The sequence below is a fragment of the Euwallacea fornicatus genome, chromosome 13, assembly GCF_040115645.1.
Source record: "Euwallacea fornicatus isolate EFF26 chromosome 13, ASM4011564v1, whole genome shotgun sequence".
Classification (NCBI taxonomy): Eukaryota; Metazoa; Arthropoda; class Insecta; order Coleoptera; family Curculionidae; genus Euwallacea; species Euwallacea fornicatus.
Genome location: NC_089553.1, coordinates 1670382 through 1689426, shown reverse-complemented (window position 1 = coordinate 1689426; position 19045 = coordinate 1670382). Strand labels below are relative to the sequence as shown.

The following is a 19045-nucleotide window of genomic DNA, read 5'->3' as shown; positions in this document are numbered from 1 at the left end:
ACGAATCAATAGACGGAATAAAGCTTAGTCCTTCGAAGCAACTACGCGTGTGTCTCACATGCCTCTCTACTCTCTGGCCCACTATTCGCACTGCATAACCGTATCGGTCGGGAGTCTAAATCCGCCTGGCGAGTAAACCATCTATCACAGCAAAGTTGAGCAAAGCAGATCCTCTTTTCCTATTTTTTTATAACAACCGTCTTCCTACTCCCGCCAAAGATTCCCCTTGATTCCCTGCGAACCCTTCTCGGAACATTCAGGTCACAATCAACTATAACATCGTCCTTATTTACACAATACGTTCGGACAAAGAGAACGCCATTGTTCCGAGTGCCCGAACTCATTCAATGAAAATGACTCTTTTCTGATTCGTGCTTTGCCCTTGAACGTCGTCCGCCACTAGGAGCGCAAGCGCCAATGCGCCATTTGCAAAACATTTTGTTCGACATGGCTTTGGTAAGTTTTTCGTCCATTGCAGCTTTATATTCCACTTATTAAATCCTCATTAGTTGCTCTATCAAAATCTAATAATTCTGGATATTGGTCCCGCTAATACGGAAGCTTTAGAAACGGTTTTGATTTGTTTCATTTCATGTTTAGTGGTGTTGGTGGAGCGTGTGCTCCCAAGTGCTCTACGCAACCGAACCAAACGATTAATTTTATCAGTTGGGGTATCAATAAATATACATAAAGTCTTGTGTGCTGATGCATATAAAATGTGGTAATTGTATGCTTATTAATTTTAATAATTGGGTACGTTTCTGACCTTCAATTCTTAGACCTGTAGTCAGGATCCATTTTCTTAAAGCTGGCAAAACCGTCCAAATAGGGATAATGTTGCATGAAGTTTAATCAAGTTAATGCTTGCTCATAATTTTGTATTTTGTATTTCAATCACATTACATGCTCATTTTTTTTTACTTAAAGTAGTATTTATCTCTTTCAGATAAACCCTGATTTACAGGAATAAATACTTCTTTCTAAAGAGACGCAACAATAAGAAATCTATAGAGCCTAATAAAATAACTGCTGTTTTACCCAGTGGTACGATTTTATGTAAACATGGATTCGAATGTGAGCAAAGAGTATTTACCAGACGAACAGTTTATTATCAAGACCGAAGATTATGATATTACTGATGGAATGTTGGTGATGAATGAAAAGCTATGCGGAGAGCCATTGGAGGATTCTTTACTTGGTGATCCAGATAACTGTGGAATTTGTGGGTAAGTTTTGATTTAAAACACTAGTTCTTTGATGTCCTGTTCATGTGTTTCACATAACTGCCCTTACTTCAACTATTGGTTAAGCTTCAGCTTTATTTTAAAAACCTTTCATCTGTCAGTTGTTAACTGATAGCTGTTGCTCTCTAAGTGAATGTTGAAGGATTAGTCCTAAGGATAGGCTGATTAGTTACATGTTGAAAGCAACATTTTAACAAGAATAGGAAAGTCAACAGAAGTAACTCTCCATTTTGCCATTGTACTACAGTTTTTAAAGGCACTGTATACATGTTTATCTCACTTAGTTTTGTCCCCAACAGTTTATTTTTTTCTTATTAGACAAATCAAGAATTTGATTGTAAATGGGTTAGAAAGCAGTAGAACAAAAAATATTGTAAAAATTTAGTTCTTTTTATAAAAAAAATATAAGCATTAAATTTACATAAAATATCCAATCAAAAAGTTCATTTAAGATCCCCAACAATTTACTTCCAGCTGCCTTTGATTAGTACTGATTTATAATTTATAGCAAAAAATGAATGTAAATTTCTAATATGCACTAACATGTCTTAACTTTTTGTACTTAATTTATCTAGGGAAACATTGAACACTCCTCGAATGTTGTATTGCTTGCATGCATTTTGTGAACATTGCTTGAAAAAGAAACTCATGGATGAAGGAGGAGATGCTGGAGGCCCTAATGCTTCTATAATTTGTCCTACCTGCAAATTTAAAACCAAGGTAAGTTGTTACTCCATATACCAAATTTCTAGCACCACATGGTATAATCTTATAAACAAGTTCCACTACACATTATAATACTATTTTAAAATGACAATAGCATTACTTGCAAAATTATTTAAATCATTCTGCAAACATTAGTAATAATAATAATTGTATTAATTAGACGTATAATGTGGTGGTGTAATATTTTGTTATGTCTACGTGGTATGCTAGAATAAGCTAATTAAATTCTCTAGATAAAATTAGTAATAAAATACCATTAGGTGGGTCTAAAGAAAGTGGCAGCACTTCCTCTGGATGTCACCAAAACCAACGTATCTGATGTCTCCCATTCGGTAAATCCGACCTGTACTTCGTGTACCGCTAAGGAAGTAGCCAAATCGCGTTGCAACACCTGTCACAATTTGCTTTGCAACAATTGCGATACTGCGCATCACTACATGCGCTGCTTCGAGTCTCACACTGTTGTCGCCTTGGAAGATATGCGCAAGGTAATTTTGACGGCAAATGGAGCTTTTGAGTCTTTACTTTATTAAAATGTTTCAGGACGGTTTGAAAATCACCATTCACAAGCCATTAGAATGCGAGGAACACGAGGGCGAGAACGTTATTTACAACTGCGCCGCCTGTAATACGTTGATCTGCAATCAGTGCACCAAGGAAGAGCACAATGGTCATCCGACAGAAAGCGTGGCGGATTCCGAAGTGCGAGTGCGTCAAGAAATTGAGGTATTGCTCGCTAATAGCAAGGAGAAGATGGAGAAACTGGGAAAATGTTCCAGCGGGTTTGAGGACGATTTGCAGGAGTTGGCTCATCAGAGGAGTGCCGCCAAAGATTTGATTAATGAAACGTACCAAAGTTACAAGGCTGTTCTAGAGAAGTGCAAGGTAAGAGTACAAAGTACTGAATAAAATAAGTGAACTTGGTTTAATGATGCTCAATAATTTTAGGATGAAATGCTTGAAGAATTGAACCAGCTCTATCGCAACGGATTCCTGAAGGTAATGAAACAATCCGACGACTTGGGAAAAACAATCAGCAATTTCGAAGATGCTTGTAAATATACGTCGAAACTTCTCGAAAACGGCACCGTAATGGAGATGATGTATCTCAAGGAAATTGTGGCCGCTCGGTTGATGACGTTGAACATGAACTTGCCTAAAGCGAAAAGTCCCGTACCATTGGTCTTTAAATCCAACTTCGCTCTTTTTGAGACGGTAAAAATTCCTAGATTTTTAGGCGACAATATTTTAGTTTTTTGTACTAATTTTTGCAGGCAGTGAAAGAGAATTTCGGCACGTTCTTGGTTACAAATAACAGGCCAACAGCGTTGGCTTCGCCTGCTTTAGCTACCGCCAATAACCACGTACCTGATTTGCCTCCTTTGGTTATAAACGGAGCACTTTCGAAGTCCCCCTCTATTGCTAACGGTAGTCCTATTTCTCTGCCGGCATCGATGCAATCTAGCTTTGAAGGCGACATTGCTAATAATCTGCAAAATTTTACACAGGTCAGAAAATAATTATCCTATTAGCCTGGTCAGATATAAAATTGCCTTAACAAAAGCTGAGAATATATATCAAAACATCGACTTTTTTTGAATAAGATACGGCCTTTTGTTGTCTTATACATCTTAGTTTCATCACCAGCCAATATTCTAATTGATACAGTAAGATATTAATTAAAATGTTATTATTATTGTTTCAGATTGCCAGCCCACCTTTGGCCCATGTTGCCGCCCCTGCAGCCCTGCAGGGATATTCCAGCATTGCCGAGTTTAACATTGCCCAATTGGCTACATTAGCTGAAACCGCAAATAGCACAGCTACTTCTCCCACTCCTCCGGCATTCAGTTTAGCTGATTTGCTGATTAACGACACGGCATACAAAAATTTGGCATCTCTTGCTAAATTAGGCCTCAATGCTTCTGGTAAGTATATTTTTAGTACATAATGTAGAAAATGCAAGTTGCGAAGAAAATCATTGGATGTCATTTCCTCAATGCTAAAAGTATGTCATATATTGATCTCTTAAATCAATCATAACTGAAATAATGATCATGAAGGAAGTATGGATTCGTTATTTTCTAAAAATTGGTTACGTCGACCTATTTAAGACGTTCGCTCCTAACTCGATTTTTCGATTTTATTATTTTTATTAGTGTTTTTATATAATTTTTTTTTTCAGTTGATTCAAATTCCACTATAACAGCCAACAGCTCGAACATGCTAGTACGTTCCACCTCAGCCGCTTCCCTCAATCTAGCCAACAACATGATTAACGGTTTCGGAAGAGTATCCACATCCACGTCTCCGATGCTGTCTACCCCTGAGGACATGATACCCACAGGTGAGTGTTGAAGTGACCAAACATTGCTTTAGAATTTGATGACCGGAAATATAAATCCAATAAATATAAATTAAGATCCAACCCTGGTTGGCATGATGCAGCCAAGCTCAGGAAATCCAAACCCAGTACCTAATCGCACTAATAAAGTGAGCCCCATGCAGATTAGATGTAAATTTGGTCAATTGGGGCCGAGCAAGGGACAGTTTAATTCTCCCCATGGATTTTGCCTTGGAGTTGAAGAGGATATCATTGTTGCTGATACAAACAATCATAGAATACAGGTAAGAATATAATGATTATGTTTAAAAACTAGGTCTTTCCTTCTGAATAGCAGCCAAGAAAAAAAAAGTACTACAGGTAAGAGATTACAGAAATGGGAAGAGATTTCTTTTTTCATGAAGATGTAAGCAAACAACACATTAAAGTAAACCTTTTCAGCAAATGTAACTGTCTAGGAAGCTCCAAATATTATTTTGAATTTGATAGATTTTTCAGGTTTCATTTATTCATTGACTGCATACTTGTAGATTTTTGAGAAAACCGGTTCCTACAAATTTCAATTCGGCATTCCCGGCAAGGACGAAGGTCAGTTGTGGTACCCCCGAAAAGTGGCAATTATGCGCAATAGTGGCAAGTACGTGGTTTGCGATCGTGGTAACGAACGTTCTCGCATGCAGATTTTCACAAAGAACGGGCACTTTTTAAAGAAAATTGCCATAAGGTATTTATCACTATAAAACTTGCTTTATAATGAATTAATGTATTTTTGACGCAGGTACATTGATATCGTGGCAGGACTAGCGGTGACCGCCGCAGGCGAAATCGTAGCCGTAGATAGCGTCAGTCCGACAGTTTTTATCATTCATGAAAATGGCGATTTGCTCCGCTGGTTCGATTGCAGCGATTATATGAGAGAACCTTCCGACATAGCGATTCATAGTAATGCCAATTCCGGCATAATGCGTTAAAACACGAAGTAATTTATGGTTGTTTAGGTAAGGAATTCTATGTGTGCGACTTCAAAGGGCATAACGTGGTGGTCTTCAACGAGGAGGGTCAGTTCATGCGACGCATCGGATGCGAGAATCTCACCAATTTCCCGAATGGTATTGACATTTCGGATGCCGGAGATATTCTCATTGGGGACTCGCACGGCAATCGTTTCCACGTTGCGGTTTTTGCTCGCGACGGATCGCTCATATCAGAATTTGAGTGCCCCTACGTAAAGGTGAGATTAGGTTTCAGTTGGTGTTTTAGGACATAGAATTAGTGTAGTTCGTTTAGGTATCTCGCTGTTGCGGACTCAAAATCACGTCGGAGGGATACGTGGTGACCTTGGCGAAGAACAATCACCATGTGCTCGTGTTGAATACCCTGTACATTATTTAGGGACGGCGTCCCCCCAGGCCACTGATCTCTCACTCGCACTCTTGTACATAGTCAAGAACTGATTTTTTCATTTAAACTGCTTAGTTAAGTTGTTTATTCGTTTCAAGGTAACTGATTTTTATCCAAAGTTTAATTTTTAAGGATACGCTTCTTTTTTTTATTTAGTTTTTAAGTTCATTATTGCATACATAGCTTTTATTTTTTGCCTACCAGGTATAAACTGCCAGATGGGCTGCTGCTACTTTCCGATCATTGAAGCTTTTATTATGCGGTTTTTAGCCGGGCAGCGCATTGAGGCAATTGCGAGCTTATTTTTTTTTAATTGGCTGAACGCATATACCCACGGTTCCTAAAACTATATTATTCTACAGTTGTTTTTAGTTTTCTAGTATTTTTAGGTATTATTTAGGAAGCGCGAGTTGCTGTTACAGTGCCAATTTTTATTTTGTTTTTTTTTATGTTTTTATTTTCGTTTTCGTTTATAATTATCGGCGTGCTTGAGAAGAGGTGTGATTGAGTGCATTTGTCGAGGAAACGTATTTACCCTCGAGATTTCCACTATTTCTGAACTACGGGAGAAACGTTTGCTTGACTTCTTACCGTTCTAAACTCAGGTCTTCGACGCGTTTTGCCCGAATTTTTGGTCCACAAAGTTCAAATTAGCACCAAAGTTCAAATATTTTTTTATTATTTTTATTGTTGTTACGAGCAATCTGCCTCGGGATTTGACGAAATCGTTTTGTGGTCCAAAAAGGGGAACCCGCTTCTAAATTAGCCGGACGCCGCAATAATAGTGCCATGGTAGGATAGGTCCTAAAGTCGCAGCCTAACAATTTTTGTGATTCTATCTCTCTGTGCGTTTTTGCGCCCTTCACGCGCATCTTCAACGATGATGGAACGCCTCTTTTTTTTCGTCGCTAAAGTTTCAATCGGTCCGACTTTTCGAGGCAATTATCTTGGAAAGTCCGATGTGGAATTACTGAACCGTTACAGGCATTTGAAGTTGTTAAGAAAGACGCTTTTAATGTACAGGGTGTTCTTAAGTGATATGTACGAAACTTTATCACTATTGTATTTGCATGGCACAGACTTGAAATCAACTCGGAACAGGCCTAACGTTAATGGGTTAAACACGTCTACACGCATACTTTGCGATATTTTATGTCACTTTTTTTGTAGGGCGGAACATGAAAAACATCGTTGGCGTCGTTGAATTGATTAAAGTAGCGACTTTTTCTTTATTGACTCTGACTGTCAATCATTCTCGAGGTAGTTTAAAATAAAAGTAATGACGATATGACGAAGGAAGAACATTATGAAATATGACACTTTTAGTTAAACGTACGTAAAAGATTCACATTTGTAAAAGTTTTAAATCAAATGATCAAATTTTCTACGAGAAATAATTAATAATTTAATTCAAATAACGTCGAAGAAAGAACCGATGAACAAACACGATAACTGAATATTTTCGTTCTCTTAAATATCTCAACAAGGAAGGGCCATAGAGAGGAATTTTGTGGAGGACATGTTGTGGAATGGAAATGAAAATTAAAAAAAAAATGTGCTCTTTTGAAGAAGGCTACACACCACGCCAATGGCGGTTTTCCAACCCTCTACGATGTACAACAAAAACGTAAGCCGGTTTCGATTTATCACCATCAAATGTCCGTACATGCCTCTTGTCGAAATTTACGTACCATAATATCCATACCTTGTCATTATAAAACTTGAACAGACCATATAATTTTGCTTTAACATAACTATTACACGCCTTGATAGGGTTTTGTACAAACTATTTAGGAACACCTTGTAGATGATGTGGCTCTTTTCAATAGAAAAGTGTGTTTGAAAACTTTAATTGAACCATCAAAACTGTAAATGAAGATGTTCTTTTTTCAGGCCTTTTCCAGATTTTTTTTTATTTCCATGGGCCGCATCGTATTGTCATCGCCTGTAACGGTCTTAAATGCCTGTGATAATAGTATTTCAGGTTAGTTGTGACCTTAGTCTCTTGTTATTTTTCGGGCCGCTAAAGCGCCGCGCGTTTTTATCGCGCAGCTTGAACGGTTTTTAAGATTATATGTATATAAATATAAAGAAAAAAAAAAAAAAACTAAACTCGAATTAAATCAGATCGTTTATGTATTAAAAATAATCGTATCTTATACACCGCTATTTAAAAGGGCCTCGAAGGAGCGCGCTTGCTGTGTAGTAATCTTCGACTGCGATGATTTTATACCGTTTTAGGTATTGGTACAAAAAGGAAATTGGAGATTTCAGCGATTGTTTTGTTAGTCCTCTCGAGGGATTTTATGTTTAATGGATCAAATAATTTACCTTTAAAGATGTTTGATCCCAATTAGAGAAGCAGTTTTGCCTTATTTCGTCATTGGATACTTCCGAGAATAGTCCTGCCAGACAGAAATTTACGACATTCGGAGATGAAAGAAAAAGTACTTCAAATCTTACCTAAAATGCTGCACTACATACAGCCCATTCTATTTCTATCTCTTCGCTAGGGGCTTAAGTCACGCTACGTAACTGTAAATTTTATCTTCGGTGTAGAATAGGGTCCCTGCTACCTTGTTATTAATACGTCGAAGTATCGTCCACGTTTTTTCTTTTTGTGATTGTTCTCTATGGCGATCACTGAATAAACTCTTATGTCCTTTCCGATATTTACGCCAAATGAGATGATGGCGGGTGCAGTGTGACTATTTGAAATCAATTTTCTTTCGTCCCTGTATATCGCTCAATTTCGTTAAACAGAACTGTACCCTGCTAGTATGTTTTGAACAAAACTGAGAAGTGTAATAATTATAAATCCAAAGTGTTCACAAGCATGTTGTAAATAGAAGTATAGGAGAGTTTTATTTTTATTTAATTATTTGTAAATAATATTATGTTTGTTGTATTGCTTAGCATTGCGCAAGCCCACTCCCTCGAGGACATTGTTCTTCAGAGGTAAATTCGTAAGATGTGATGTCAATAATCTCAATTTTTGACATATTATAGTTTTATATATTTACAATTATGGGAAGTTTTTTTAGTTGTTTACCAAAAATCATTTTCGTTTTTTATTATGCGTTTTATTGCGTGAGGTCGCATAGCATTTGCTCAGTTACATTAAGACGGTGTAGCGCCCCTCGGTCTCCTGTGCAAGTTTTTGCTTCGCGCAACTGATTTCCATCTTCGAGCGTTGCACAGGAGAAATTTATTATACAGAAAATATTAATTTTATTTATTATTTTAATGTAATTATTACTATGATATATTATCAATGTGATAGAATTTTGGATAATTTTTACAATCACCAAACATTTTTTAGATACTCGTATACCAGTAATTTTTGCCATATTATATTATACATGACTTTACATTTACAAAGGTGTATTTCGCTTTCTTTGTCGTATTCGGTGTTTTAGTTTACATACTCGATTAGCAATAAGTATTTTCAAGTCAGTATTCGGAGCGAGCCATTTTTTACGATCATTCCATAGCGGTCGCTTTTGCGTTTTTGAGAGCGATCGCGGTCATCCGTTGATTTTTCTGTTCTCGTTTTAGTCGTTTTTTCCTATCTATACAAGTTTGAGAGTTTATATTTTTAGTTTTTGCGATTGTAACCATATAGTAAAGTGTCTAATCGAGGTCAATGTTTAAGACGAGCTCTTGAATCTTGACCGGCTCTAAACCAAAAAAAATATATATATACATATATATATATATATATATATAAAAAAATACAAAATGAAGTACATATTATAATATTGCATTGTTACTTAATAATATTTACCTATATATTCGTGTACTGTAGAAGCCCTTTTGGCGTTTTAATCATCCAGACCACTCCTCGTTCACTTATAATATAAAGAAAAATGGTTGTGAGCCCGTTTTACGTCACTCAGGCCAAAATATTCGCAATAGCGTTTCGTTGCTGAGTAGTTGTGACAAGTCAATTTTAATATTTTTTACCTTCACTACGTCGTATTTAAAAATATCTCAGTGTTGTACGTTGTTCTTGCTGGGCCTTTAGGCACAACTGAAGAGTGGAGTGACATTGAAATTGCAATACCAACACGGAGATTTCTTTACCAAGCTCGGCAAACACTTTTAGATATTCTAAAGTAATGAGTGAATGAAATTTTAGAGAAAAAGACCGAAAGACAATCATGTTTTTAATTTTCAATTACTAATGTGTTGAAGCTCATAGTCTAATATTCTTTCTTTATAGCATTGATTTCAAAAAATAATTGGTGTCTCAAGGAGTTGTATTCCAAGCAACCAGTAGTTCATACTGAAGAGCTTCCAATGTCTGTAAAGGATTTCACAAACTATTAGATTTTCTTTTTAACACATATTCAATTGACGAGAGATGGGAAGAATGGGGCGGTTAGGGGAAAAATAGAGATTGGTCATTGTCCAAAGATTAGTTTACACCTTTTCAGCATTTAGATAATTTCGCATTAAATTTCACAGTTCTAACAATTTAAAAATATATTAAAAATACAAGATAATTTTTCACGTTGAAAGACTGAGCACTCTCTAAGTTGAACTTAAAGAATATGAATCGGGCTATCGTGCTACGAATGCTACGCCCGTGTTCGGAGCAAGCAATTCAACGTCGAGTTTACAAATTTAGTTTAACTGCTGTTGGAAGTATCTTCAAAGAGAATCTAATGTTATCGTTCAGCTGTTCATTATTTTATATTGTAAGTCTACTTCAACCCCTAATGTTGAATTCTTTCGACATCTATCTTAAATTGCTGCCAATGACGGCTCAGTTTTTAATCTGCCTCAATCTTGTAGAACATTCATAATGAGTATTGTAATCGTGAACACTGTTCCGTTTAGTTAGATCATTCATCAGCTCATTGAAGTAGTAAAGGCACCTGAATACGAACAATCCAGGAGCAGTGAGCACCTAGAATCCCAAAGTGCAGACGACATGACTCTATAACTTGACCTCGGGTTGGCCCCAACCCCAGAACAGTATGCTATAATTTATATGAGAGTAGAAGCTATAACCTGAGACGCCAAGAAGGAGGACAATCTACGCAAAAGAAAAGCAACAATTGAAGGCCCAATCGATCGATCTTGCCTCAATAATAATCGACAAACTATCTTGACACTCGAAGACGTCTTAGGCATCCGCTTGTTTTCACGCTGTTCAATGAAAAGTAAACACTTTGTATTTTACTGATGTTCAATAGCTTCTCCTATGGGGAGCAGATCACGAACTGGCCACAACAACTCGAGTCCTCAACTCTCGGGTATTACCAGAGCCAATACACGTGTAATCAAAATAGGGTGTAATTGATTGACCGCATATAAAAGAGAAGAGACCATTTTCATACTTGTAACATGAAAAATCGAAGTTTCTAGATTGTAGTAACCCCACGGATGTTGCATTTGTCAATTACTTAAGAAATATTCTGTGCGAAGCGCAGTGAAATACTTTCAAGGAGGCATAGAAGATTTCATATCAGATATTTTCCGTCATAACTCTGACCACGAGCGCTCATTCTCCTGGTTCGTTGACGCATTCAGGAGAGAGAACCAAGCTGTGGAGTTGAGGGCGACTCCGGAAAGCTCAATAATCTCCCAATTCACTACGGTGTATCCTAAAATGGGTGGTGCCTTAAACTCGGATAAAGAACTTTCAACGAACATCTTGCCTTGCGATATACAGGTACCACCAGTTCAAATCGGCACATAGAAATTGTGCAAGTGCGAGAAGGACCGCATAAGTTTTAACATGCCTGCGACAAAGATCAACGCACCGTTTTGAAGGCTAGAGTTCGAAGTGGGCGGAGTCAGCCCAGATCCCGTTGCCAGGTCTTTCACTATTTCAGGATTTTCACTGATATAAGTTTTACGGTGACTTAGAGCGATGGATTAAATTAGTTTCGAATGTTTACTCACTAATAAATGATTTTATGCTTCTCCATTGCAGTATAACTTAGGTTCGTCATTGATGAATGAGATGACCTGAATTAGTTCCTATTTGTTCATGATCTTTTCGTAGGTACAGGAACGAACCGGTGACACTGGTGGTAGACTCGAGGTCAATTGATAAACGGAACGATTATTATCGTTTAAAGAGATATCGGAAGAGACTAGTGCAGGTGAAGCATATATAAGGGATTTCGATACTACTGCGTAAAGGTATTTTATTTCGCAATTTTTTCCGTTTATTTACATTGCTGACTAATAGTTACTTATGAGTGGCTAGAAGTGCCTGCCAAGTTTGGTAAAAAAATTCATCCCTTTCTGGTGTTGCAATTTTCGGGTCATCGAGTGTACGTCTAAGGAGTTTTAAATGTCCTTTTAATATTTAAAAAATTGTTTTAATAGTAACTCATCAAGGGTACTCAGATACCTAATCAAACTACTGTCTATCCCTCATTAAAGACATTTTTTTTTGTTTTATTTACACGAAGAATTCTTATATTTTTAGTATTGTATACATTATTATAGAGGTGTATTTTTAAAGGCAGATATGTCGAAAACCGCCCTAAATGGTTCTCGACGGCCCGCCTGGTTTCTAACCCCAATTATATGGATGTCAGAGCAATAATCTATAATACCTACTCGATAATGCGAAATTAATTATGCCCACAAATTTATAAATATTTAAGTAACCCGACGTTTCGACGCGGTTATGATATATTTTTTATTCGATTTTATTTCAGTTTTCGAACGCATATATTCGCATAGGTGCCGTGATCTCTGTAGCCTTAGCTTAATGGATATGTGACTACACCAAGAGGAGGTCATAATATATCACTCTTTCTCTTTCGGTGTAAAGATCAGTATATATATTGACAAGAACAGTCCGCTTTCAGACTGTTTTCGTCATAAAGTGTTGCCAATTTTTACCTCAAATAAGGCAAAGTTTCCCATATTTACACCTTCAAAAATAATATTTCCTGTATTTCAATCGTGGCTTCGATCCTAAATAATATTTACGCAGTAGGTAAAGTACAAATGGTTGTAAAAGTGTGCGTGAATAACATATCATGTTTAATCCCTTTTACTCATCGTATTATAAATAATACTTATACATTTTATAGAGGTTTTTGCCTAAACATGGAGCGCAAATTTGGTCTTTGAGTTTGAGGCGGATGCTCTTTTAAAAAGTTCTTATAAACCTACGTCTGAAATACGGGGTGTTGTAAAAGCGAGTTTGAAATGTTCGAAAAGGTTTAGCAGTCGCTTGGCGCACCCATGGGTTGGCGGCAGTCATCTTGAACCATTTTCTGAAGTGTAAAAGTTTCTATTCGTTTAATTTCGTTTATTTAATTGCTTCGGAGATATGCAAGAGTTAATTTTAAGCTTGAAAATAAAGCGAAATGCGAGAAATATCGAGGACTAGAGGAGTTCAATTTTTAGTTGCTCCATTCGACGTAATTATGAAAAATGCACCGGGCGGCGCTATTTTTGTGTGCAATTTCGACTGACCGCCCCCACGGGCTCGCCCCTGGTGTCACTGGCATATCGGTGTTAAACTGAGAAAATTTCAGTTAATCGGCCTAAGCGTTTTTGGGAAGAACAGTGAAGAATTAGTTTTTTTCTGAATTGCAGCACCCGGTAGTTCGCACAGGACGTTTTTTACTCGTTTCGACTCGAGGAGTATCCCCTTAAATTTGCGCCATATATTTAGGAAACGCCCTCTATAACAGTAAATTGGTCAGTTACAGTATATTTTTTATTCGACGTCTCGCATACACCAATTTCTCCGGTTTCGCACGTGACCGGAAGCGGAGGGCCCAAATCCGTCGTTTTTGCGTCACAAGTTGCTCTCTATTACATTTCACTTATGTCTTTTGGACTGGACTAAAACCAGCAGGTACACCTTCGGATTTGCGCTCTGCAGGCTTAAAGTTGTGTATGCGAGGTCGCCGATTTGCACTAGTGCCTTTCTGGTGCGTCGCAATACACGGAAAAGTGTCGGGCTCTGTTAGGTGTTTTTCCTATGACCAAGACCTGGTGTTTCTCTTCCATGCGAGTTCCCGAAGTGGTGGCGTTGCCCGTTACTTTTCCGAATGCCAATGGAAAGTAAGATGTGTGTTACATAGTTTGAAACAGGCACTTTTTATCTTAGTAATAAACGAAAATAATAACTGTGTCTTAGTCCTGTCATATTAAACGAATTAAGAATATGTATACATTTTTGACTAATATTGTTAACTCTTTCCAAAGATTTTTAGTGATAAGTTAACTATTACTAATAATAAATAAAAGCATAGTAATAATCATGCTGCAAGCCATAATATATTGAACTTACTATTAATATATTCCTAGATATTTACGAGTGTGTATTTACACGTTTTGCTAGAGTCGGGGGCATTTCGATCTGTAGCGTGTAGTAACGAAAGGTTTTCTGTGTTGTAGATGCCGTCTTACCAGGTGAGCTGTAGACCCGCCTCTATCAAGAAGTGGTCGGTTTAAGGCGTTTTTTGATAGGAAAGCGTTTTTCGATGTGTATTTGGTTCCTGCAGAACGGGAGAGATGAGGAAGATTTGTTGTTCTGCCAGGAACACAAGTTTTTATCAATACTGTTACAATCCGTACGCGGCCGTAATCGGCCCGTCTGTGTACCTTTCGAGATGTTTATATTTATAATAATATGCTACGCACTCTTGTTTCTCTGCTTAACCTCGAAATTTACATAAATCCATTCGGATTGTCGCTTCAGTATTTAAATGACTATAACTTGTATTGGTATACATTATCTTCAATACTATTGTATTACGTATTATGTCTACTTTCGCCTGGATGCGCCCTTTAGCCCGCGCTTCCGGAGGGACCGGCGTCGCTACGACATTTGTTACACGGGATTATTCAGTTAATATTTTATTCCTATTGCCTTATTTTTTTTACATCAGTGGTTATTCAGGGTGGCAAGAGCATTACGCTCATATTTTTCGACGTGTTTTTTATTTCATTGATATGTAATTATTGTATTAGAGGTTGTTTTCATTTGTATGTTATATCGGTTTATAAATATAATTAATTATTCAATTTCAACTCTTTCATTTCGGAACGGGAACGCGAGAACACTCGGCACGTATTGGGGCACACCTCGCATGGGGCGCAACAGCGACTGTCACCTTACGGCGGCCGCACGAGCTTGGCGAAATATCCGGGCGGAAATATTTTGATCACAAACGAATTTTGATTGCGACCGTGAGCGACGGAGGAAATTTTTTAATTGCGCGGCAACGTTCGCGCTCAAAACGCATTCGCTTTTAAGAATCGATAGACGCCATTTTGTCAAGATTCACATTGCGGATCGAAGAGGTAAATATCTTATTCCGTTTTGTAATTTTATTTGCTACTCCTCCGTTAAACGTCCTCAACTTATAGTGGTTCGTGCAAGACTTGCCAGGGATAAAGTTTCAATAATAATTAAATAAGCGTTGCACTTCATTCCTGCGGTCCTCAGTTTTCAGCAAGCGGTTGAGCGCTCTCTCTAATTAAATTTCAAAGACAGCTAAAAACACCTTCTTCGTCACACAACTCGGTCAAAGATAAATTTCAGAGGTCTGTGCAGTTGCACTCCTTGCGAATTGAATTTTTGGAGGTGAGATTCGGTTCCGCAATAGACCTACGACACCTCGTTGATATTGTCGCATTCGAAACCCGGATCGGACAATTTCAATTTTTAAATCGAACATTTTCATGATATTTTTTATGTTCATATATATTATTACTATCATAGCTATTATTAGCTATGATATTTTTCAGGCCCATAAATCGAAGTTGTCCGATTCCGGTTTCGACCGCGACATATCAGTGCTCTGTCGTAGGCCTGCTGCAAAACTCAATCTCGCTGAAATCGGAGTACTCAATTTTCATTAAATTTTTTAGACCTGAATCTCCAGCGAGTGATAACGGACCCAGAGGAAGAGAACAGCGTTGTTTTAACGGTAAGAAACATTATTTTCTTCGTTGTTTGTGGATTCTGCGTTTGTAGGTGTCCCCGAGTGCCTCCAGCGTATTGAGGGAAGGTGAGGCGAGCTGGGGTAATGCACATGTGCGGACTATTCCTCAAGCAGTTTACCGGGGGACATTGGAAAATCCCTGTGGATAATCCACCTACAGCGGCGTACAGTTCGAATATGGGATCTGATTTATCCAGGGAAGTAGACGCGCACCTTCGGTCACCGGTGACCGAGTGTACCATGGATTTTGTTGTCCATTTCGCAGACCCTAGCTGCCAGTGTTGTTAACGATAAGTAATTTTAAATTGTTTGAATAAGTCAAAGTTCGTTGGTATGACACTGTATTTTAACAATAGACGTAGTTTTTGCCTTTTTTTAACTTTTTAAGTGCCAGATTTACTTTTTTTTTAATCTAAAGAGACCTACACTTATCAAAATAACGAACAAGAAACGAAAGTAATAATGACGATACAATATTGCCTTAAGTTCTCTAACAGCTTGGTAGATGGTAAAAGGTAACAGGATTGTCTAGTAGTTCTTGTTAGGCAAAATGTGTTTAGTACGGTCCAGTTGTGGGGATTTTTTTGCCATTTTGTTGTAATAGTCGAAGCCTCTCCGTTATCTTCGTCATTTGTGTCCGTTCGTAGAAGAATTCGTTGGGCGGGTTGTGTAAAAAGTCTTTAGGATGTCTCATCTTTGTAATTAGGCTGAGTGCGATTTGTTCTGTAGTCTGTAAGTGTTTTTCGTCTTGCCGCAGCATTTGCTCTGAGCACGTGTCCGTAGTTCATCAATAGTCTGCAAATGGATTTGTATATAGGTAGTACTGTTTTTGTACGTAAGGGCTCTGAAGTGTTTCGTTCTTTTAAGAATTTCCGTTCTTCAATTTTATACGTGTTTAGTAAATTTCAGTTTTTTGTCTATTGTTACTTCTAAGTATTTTATATACGATTCGGTTCAGTCCTGTAGCCGTTAGCTATTATTGTAGGAGAGTTATTTTTAATACAACGATTTTGCAGTAATAGTTGGTTTTTGGTGACTTTTGGTATTAGTCGCCATTTCTAGAACCAAATCATTGTATTATCCATATCCATATATTCAGTCATTGGAGTTTTTCAACAGCTTTCACGGTTATTCTGCCGTGTACATTGAGTGCAGTATCGTCGGCGTATTATAATATGTAGGCTATTTCGTCGATGTGATTTTTATCTTGCCGATTGTGGTTGTATAGATCATGACAGTATATATTGTAGAGAAAGGGTAAGAGTGTCGAACCTTGTGGGAGACCTTGTTTGGTTGGAAAAGGAAAGGACAGGGCGTTGTTTATACGTACTTCTAATAGTCTGTTTTCGAGTAGGTTTTTGATTGTGTAAAGTAAATATGTTGGTGTTTTAAATTTGTGTAGTTTGTATAGGATTGCTTTGTCCCAGACACTGTCAAACGCTTTATTGGTGTCCATGAATAAACATACTGATTTTTTGCCGTTCAGGTGGGTTGTTTGTATGTTGTTAGTTAAGATGAAGAGTGGGTGTATGGTCGAGTGTTTTGATTTAAATCCAAATTGGTACATTGGTATATATTGCCAAACAGTTTTTTAAGTCTATTTTTTAAAATATGTTAAAAAACTTTGCTCAGCACCGGGAGTAGGTGTAACGGGTTGAAAGTTTTGTGTTTATATATTGTCCAATCCGTTTTTTAGAATGGGTATTATTATGCCTATTTTCCATACCTTTAGTATGGTTTTGGTTGCAATATAATTGTTTAATGCTTTTAATATGAATTTGTGGAGTTAAGTTCTTTAACACGCTGCTTTTTTTTATATTGTCTTTTCCCGACGCTCTATTTCATGTGAGCGAGTGCTTCATTGAATTCCGTATCAGTAATAATTTGGTGTGAGGTTTTTTGCGTTGTTAAAAGAATTCTCATACCGGTCGTTTATCAAGGACAAGTTTTGATCGTCAAAGTTAGGATTGTTAAAAGTTGTGAAAACTCTCTGAAAATCTCTGGCAAACACGTCAGTTTTGTGGTGATCTGTGTATTGTTCTATTTCGTATTCGTTAATGGTATTTATAGTGTTGGTTTTTTGTATTGTGAGAGTTTTTTGATTATCTGCCAGTAAGTCTGTTCCGTGGTCCTGTTCGATTTCCCGGGAGGATTCGACCCATTTTACCTTTCTGTTCATGCTGTTTAATTTTCTTGTTAATTCAATGTTTTGCGTTGCCGTTTACAGTTTATAGAGGTCTCGTTTAGTTTTGATTAGTCTTAAAATAAAATTAGGTAAAGTGTATTGATAGAACGAGTTATTCATTAGGGGAGTGCTATAAAATATTATTTCTCTATATCATCTTTAATGCAATTACACAAATAATTTACGTGCAGTTAGACACAGGCGCGCATTAATGTAAGTTCTTACAGTAAATATTTATATATATATATATATTTTTTGACTGCCGTCTTCAAAAATATGCCTCAAAGAGTCTTTTCAAACCAATTACAAATCGAACCATTCTAGTTTACGCCCAGAAAGCATTAAATGGTCTCAGAACGATATCACAGATGAATCTTCATAGTGAAAGAAAGAATGCACCATTATTCCAAAAACGTTCCAAGAAGAGGATGACAAGGAATAGAAATTATTACAGATTTACAGATATATTAGTAGATATATCATATTCGCTAAAGCGTCAAGCCTTCCCAAGCACTCAGAAGAAATACGAAAGACATTTCGAGAAGTAACTAAGGCGAGAAAAATGAAAGACTACTCAATTAAAGAACTTGAGGAAAACATCTTGTGAAGGTAAAAGCAGATCAGCATGTTAGATAACTGAAGGCCACTTTCAAGTTAACAAATGAGAACAGGTTCACGTTGCAAAAGGTGATCGGGTCTATGAAAGAAGAACCGGAAGTTACAAAGATTTTCATGATATCTTTTTGATTCAACTAGATATTTAAAAATTGTTAGTGCAGTATTTTAGTTTGTTATTGTCTGTTCATAAGTAAAAACATTCTAAAGTAAAATGTGTCTTAATTAAATGTATCCCGTTAAATTCCCATAAAAAAAAACTATATTTTTGTGTCAGCGCCATCTAAACAAGAGTAGATAAAATTGAGCAATACATAATAAAAAAAACTTTTTCTATGAGACATCTGTAATTCTTATTGTGGCATCATCTAGGAATGTGAAAACAAACTACAACTTTTATGATTAAAGATATCTGCTTCTTTAAAAGCACTATTTCGTCCGTGACTCATAGTTTGCAAAAACTCCTAAAAAAATTTCAGCATATAAAAAACAAAAAAACTAATATCAGCTTATAAATAGTATATATTTTGTACACTAATTTTGAATATTTTTGTACAAAAATAAAGTTTCTCCGATTTGAAAAATGTTT

At 37.0% G+C, this 19045-nt stretch overlaps 1 protein-coding gene across 1 annotated transcript; it reads left to right on the top strand.

Annotated features, from left to right (window-relative positions):
• Positions 1-480: 480 nt before the first annotated feature.
• Positions 481-17141, top strand: mei-P26 (meiotic P26). The gene is made up of 17 exons (XM_066289515.1): positions 481-753; positions 947-1226; positions 1820-1964; positions 2231-2458; positions 2514-2855; positions 2919-3185; positions 3245-3478; positions 3676-3898; positions 4156-4317; positions 4393-4598; positions 4845-5038; positions 5093-5256; positions 5313-5545; positions 5602-15012; positions 15079-15295; positions 15583-15641; positions 15689-17141. The coding sequence occupies exons 2-14, from the start codon at positions 1063-1065 to the stop codon at positions 5704-5706; spliced, it is 2667 nt and encodes an 888-aa protein (XP_066145612.1). The 5' UTR covers positions 481-753; positions 947-1062; the 3' UTR covers positions 5707-15012; positions 15079-15295; positions 15583-15641; positions 15689-17141.
• The last annotated feature ends 1904 nt before the right edge of the window (positions 17142-19045 follow it).

Excerpts from the sequence above, each read along its gene's own strand:
- mei-P26 (XM_066289515.1), top strand. The coding sequence starts at position 1,063 with ATGGATTCGAATGTGAGCAAAGAGTATTTACCAGACGAACAGTTTATT. Across the intron at positions 2,856-2,918 it reads CTGTTCTAGAGAAGTGCAAG|GATGAAATGCTTGAAGAATT; the intron begins GTAAGAGTACAA and ends CAATAATTTTAG. Across the intron at positions 3,186-3,244 it reads ACTTCGCTCTTTTTGAGACG|GCAGTGAAAGAGAATTTCGG; the intron begins GTAAAAATTCCT and ends TAATTTTTGCAG.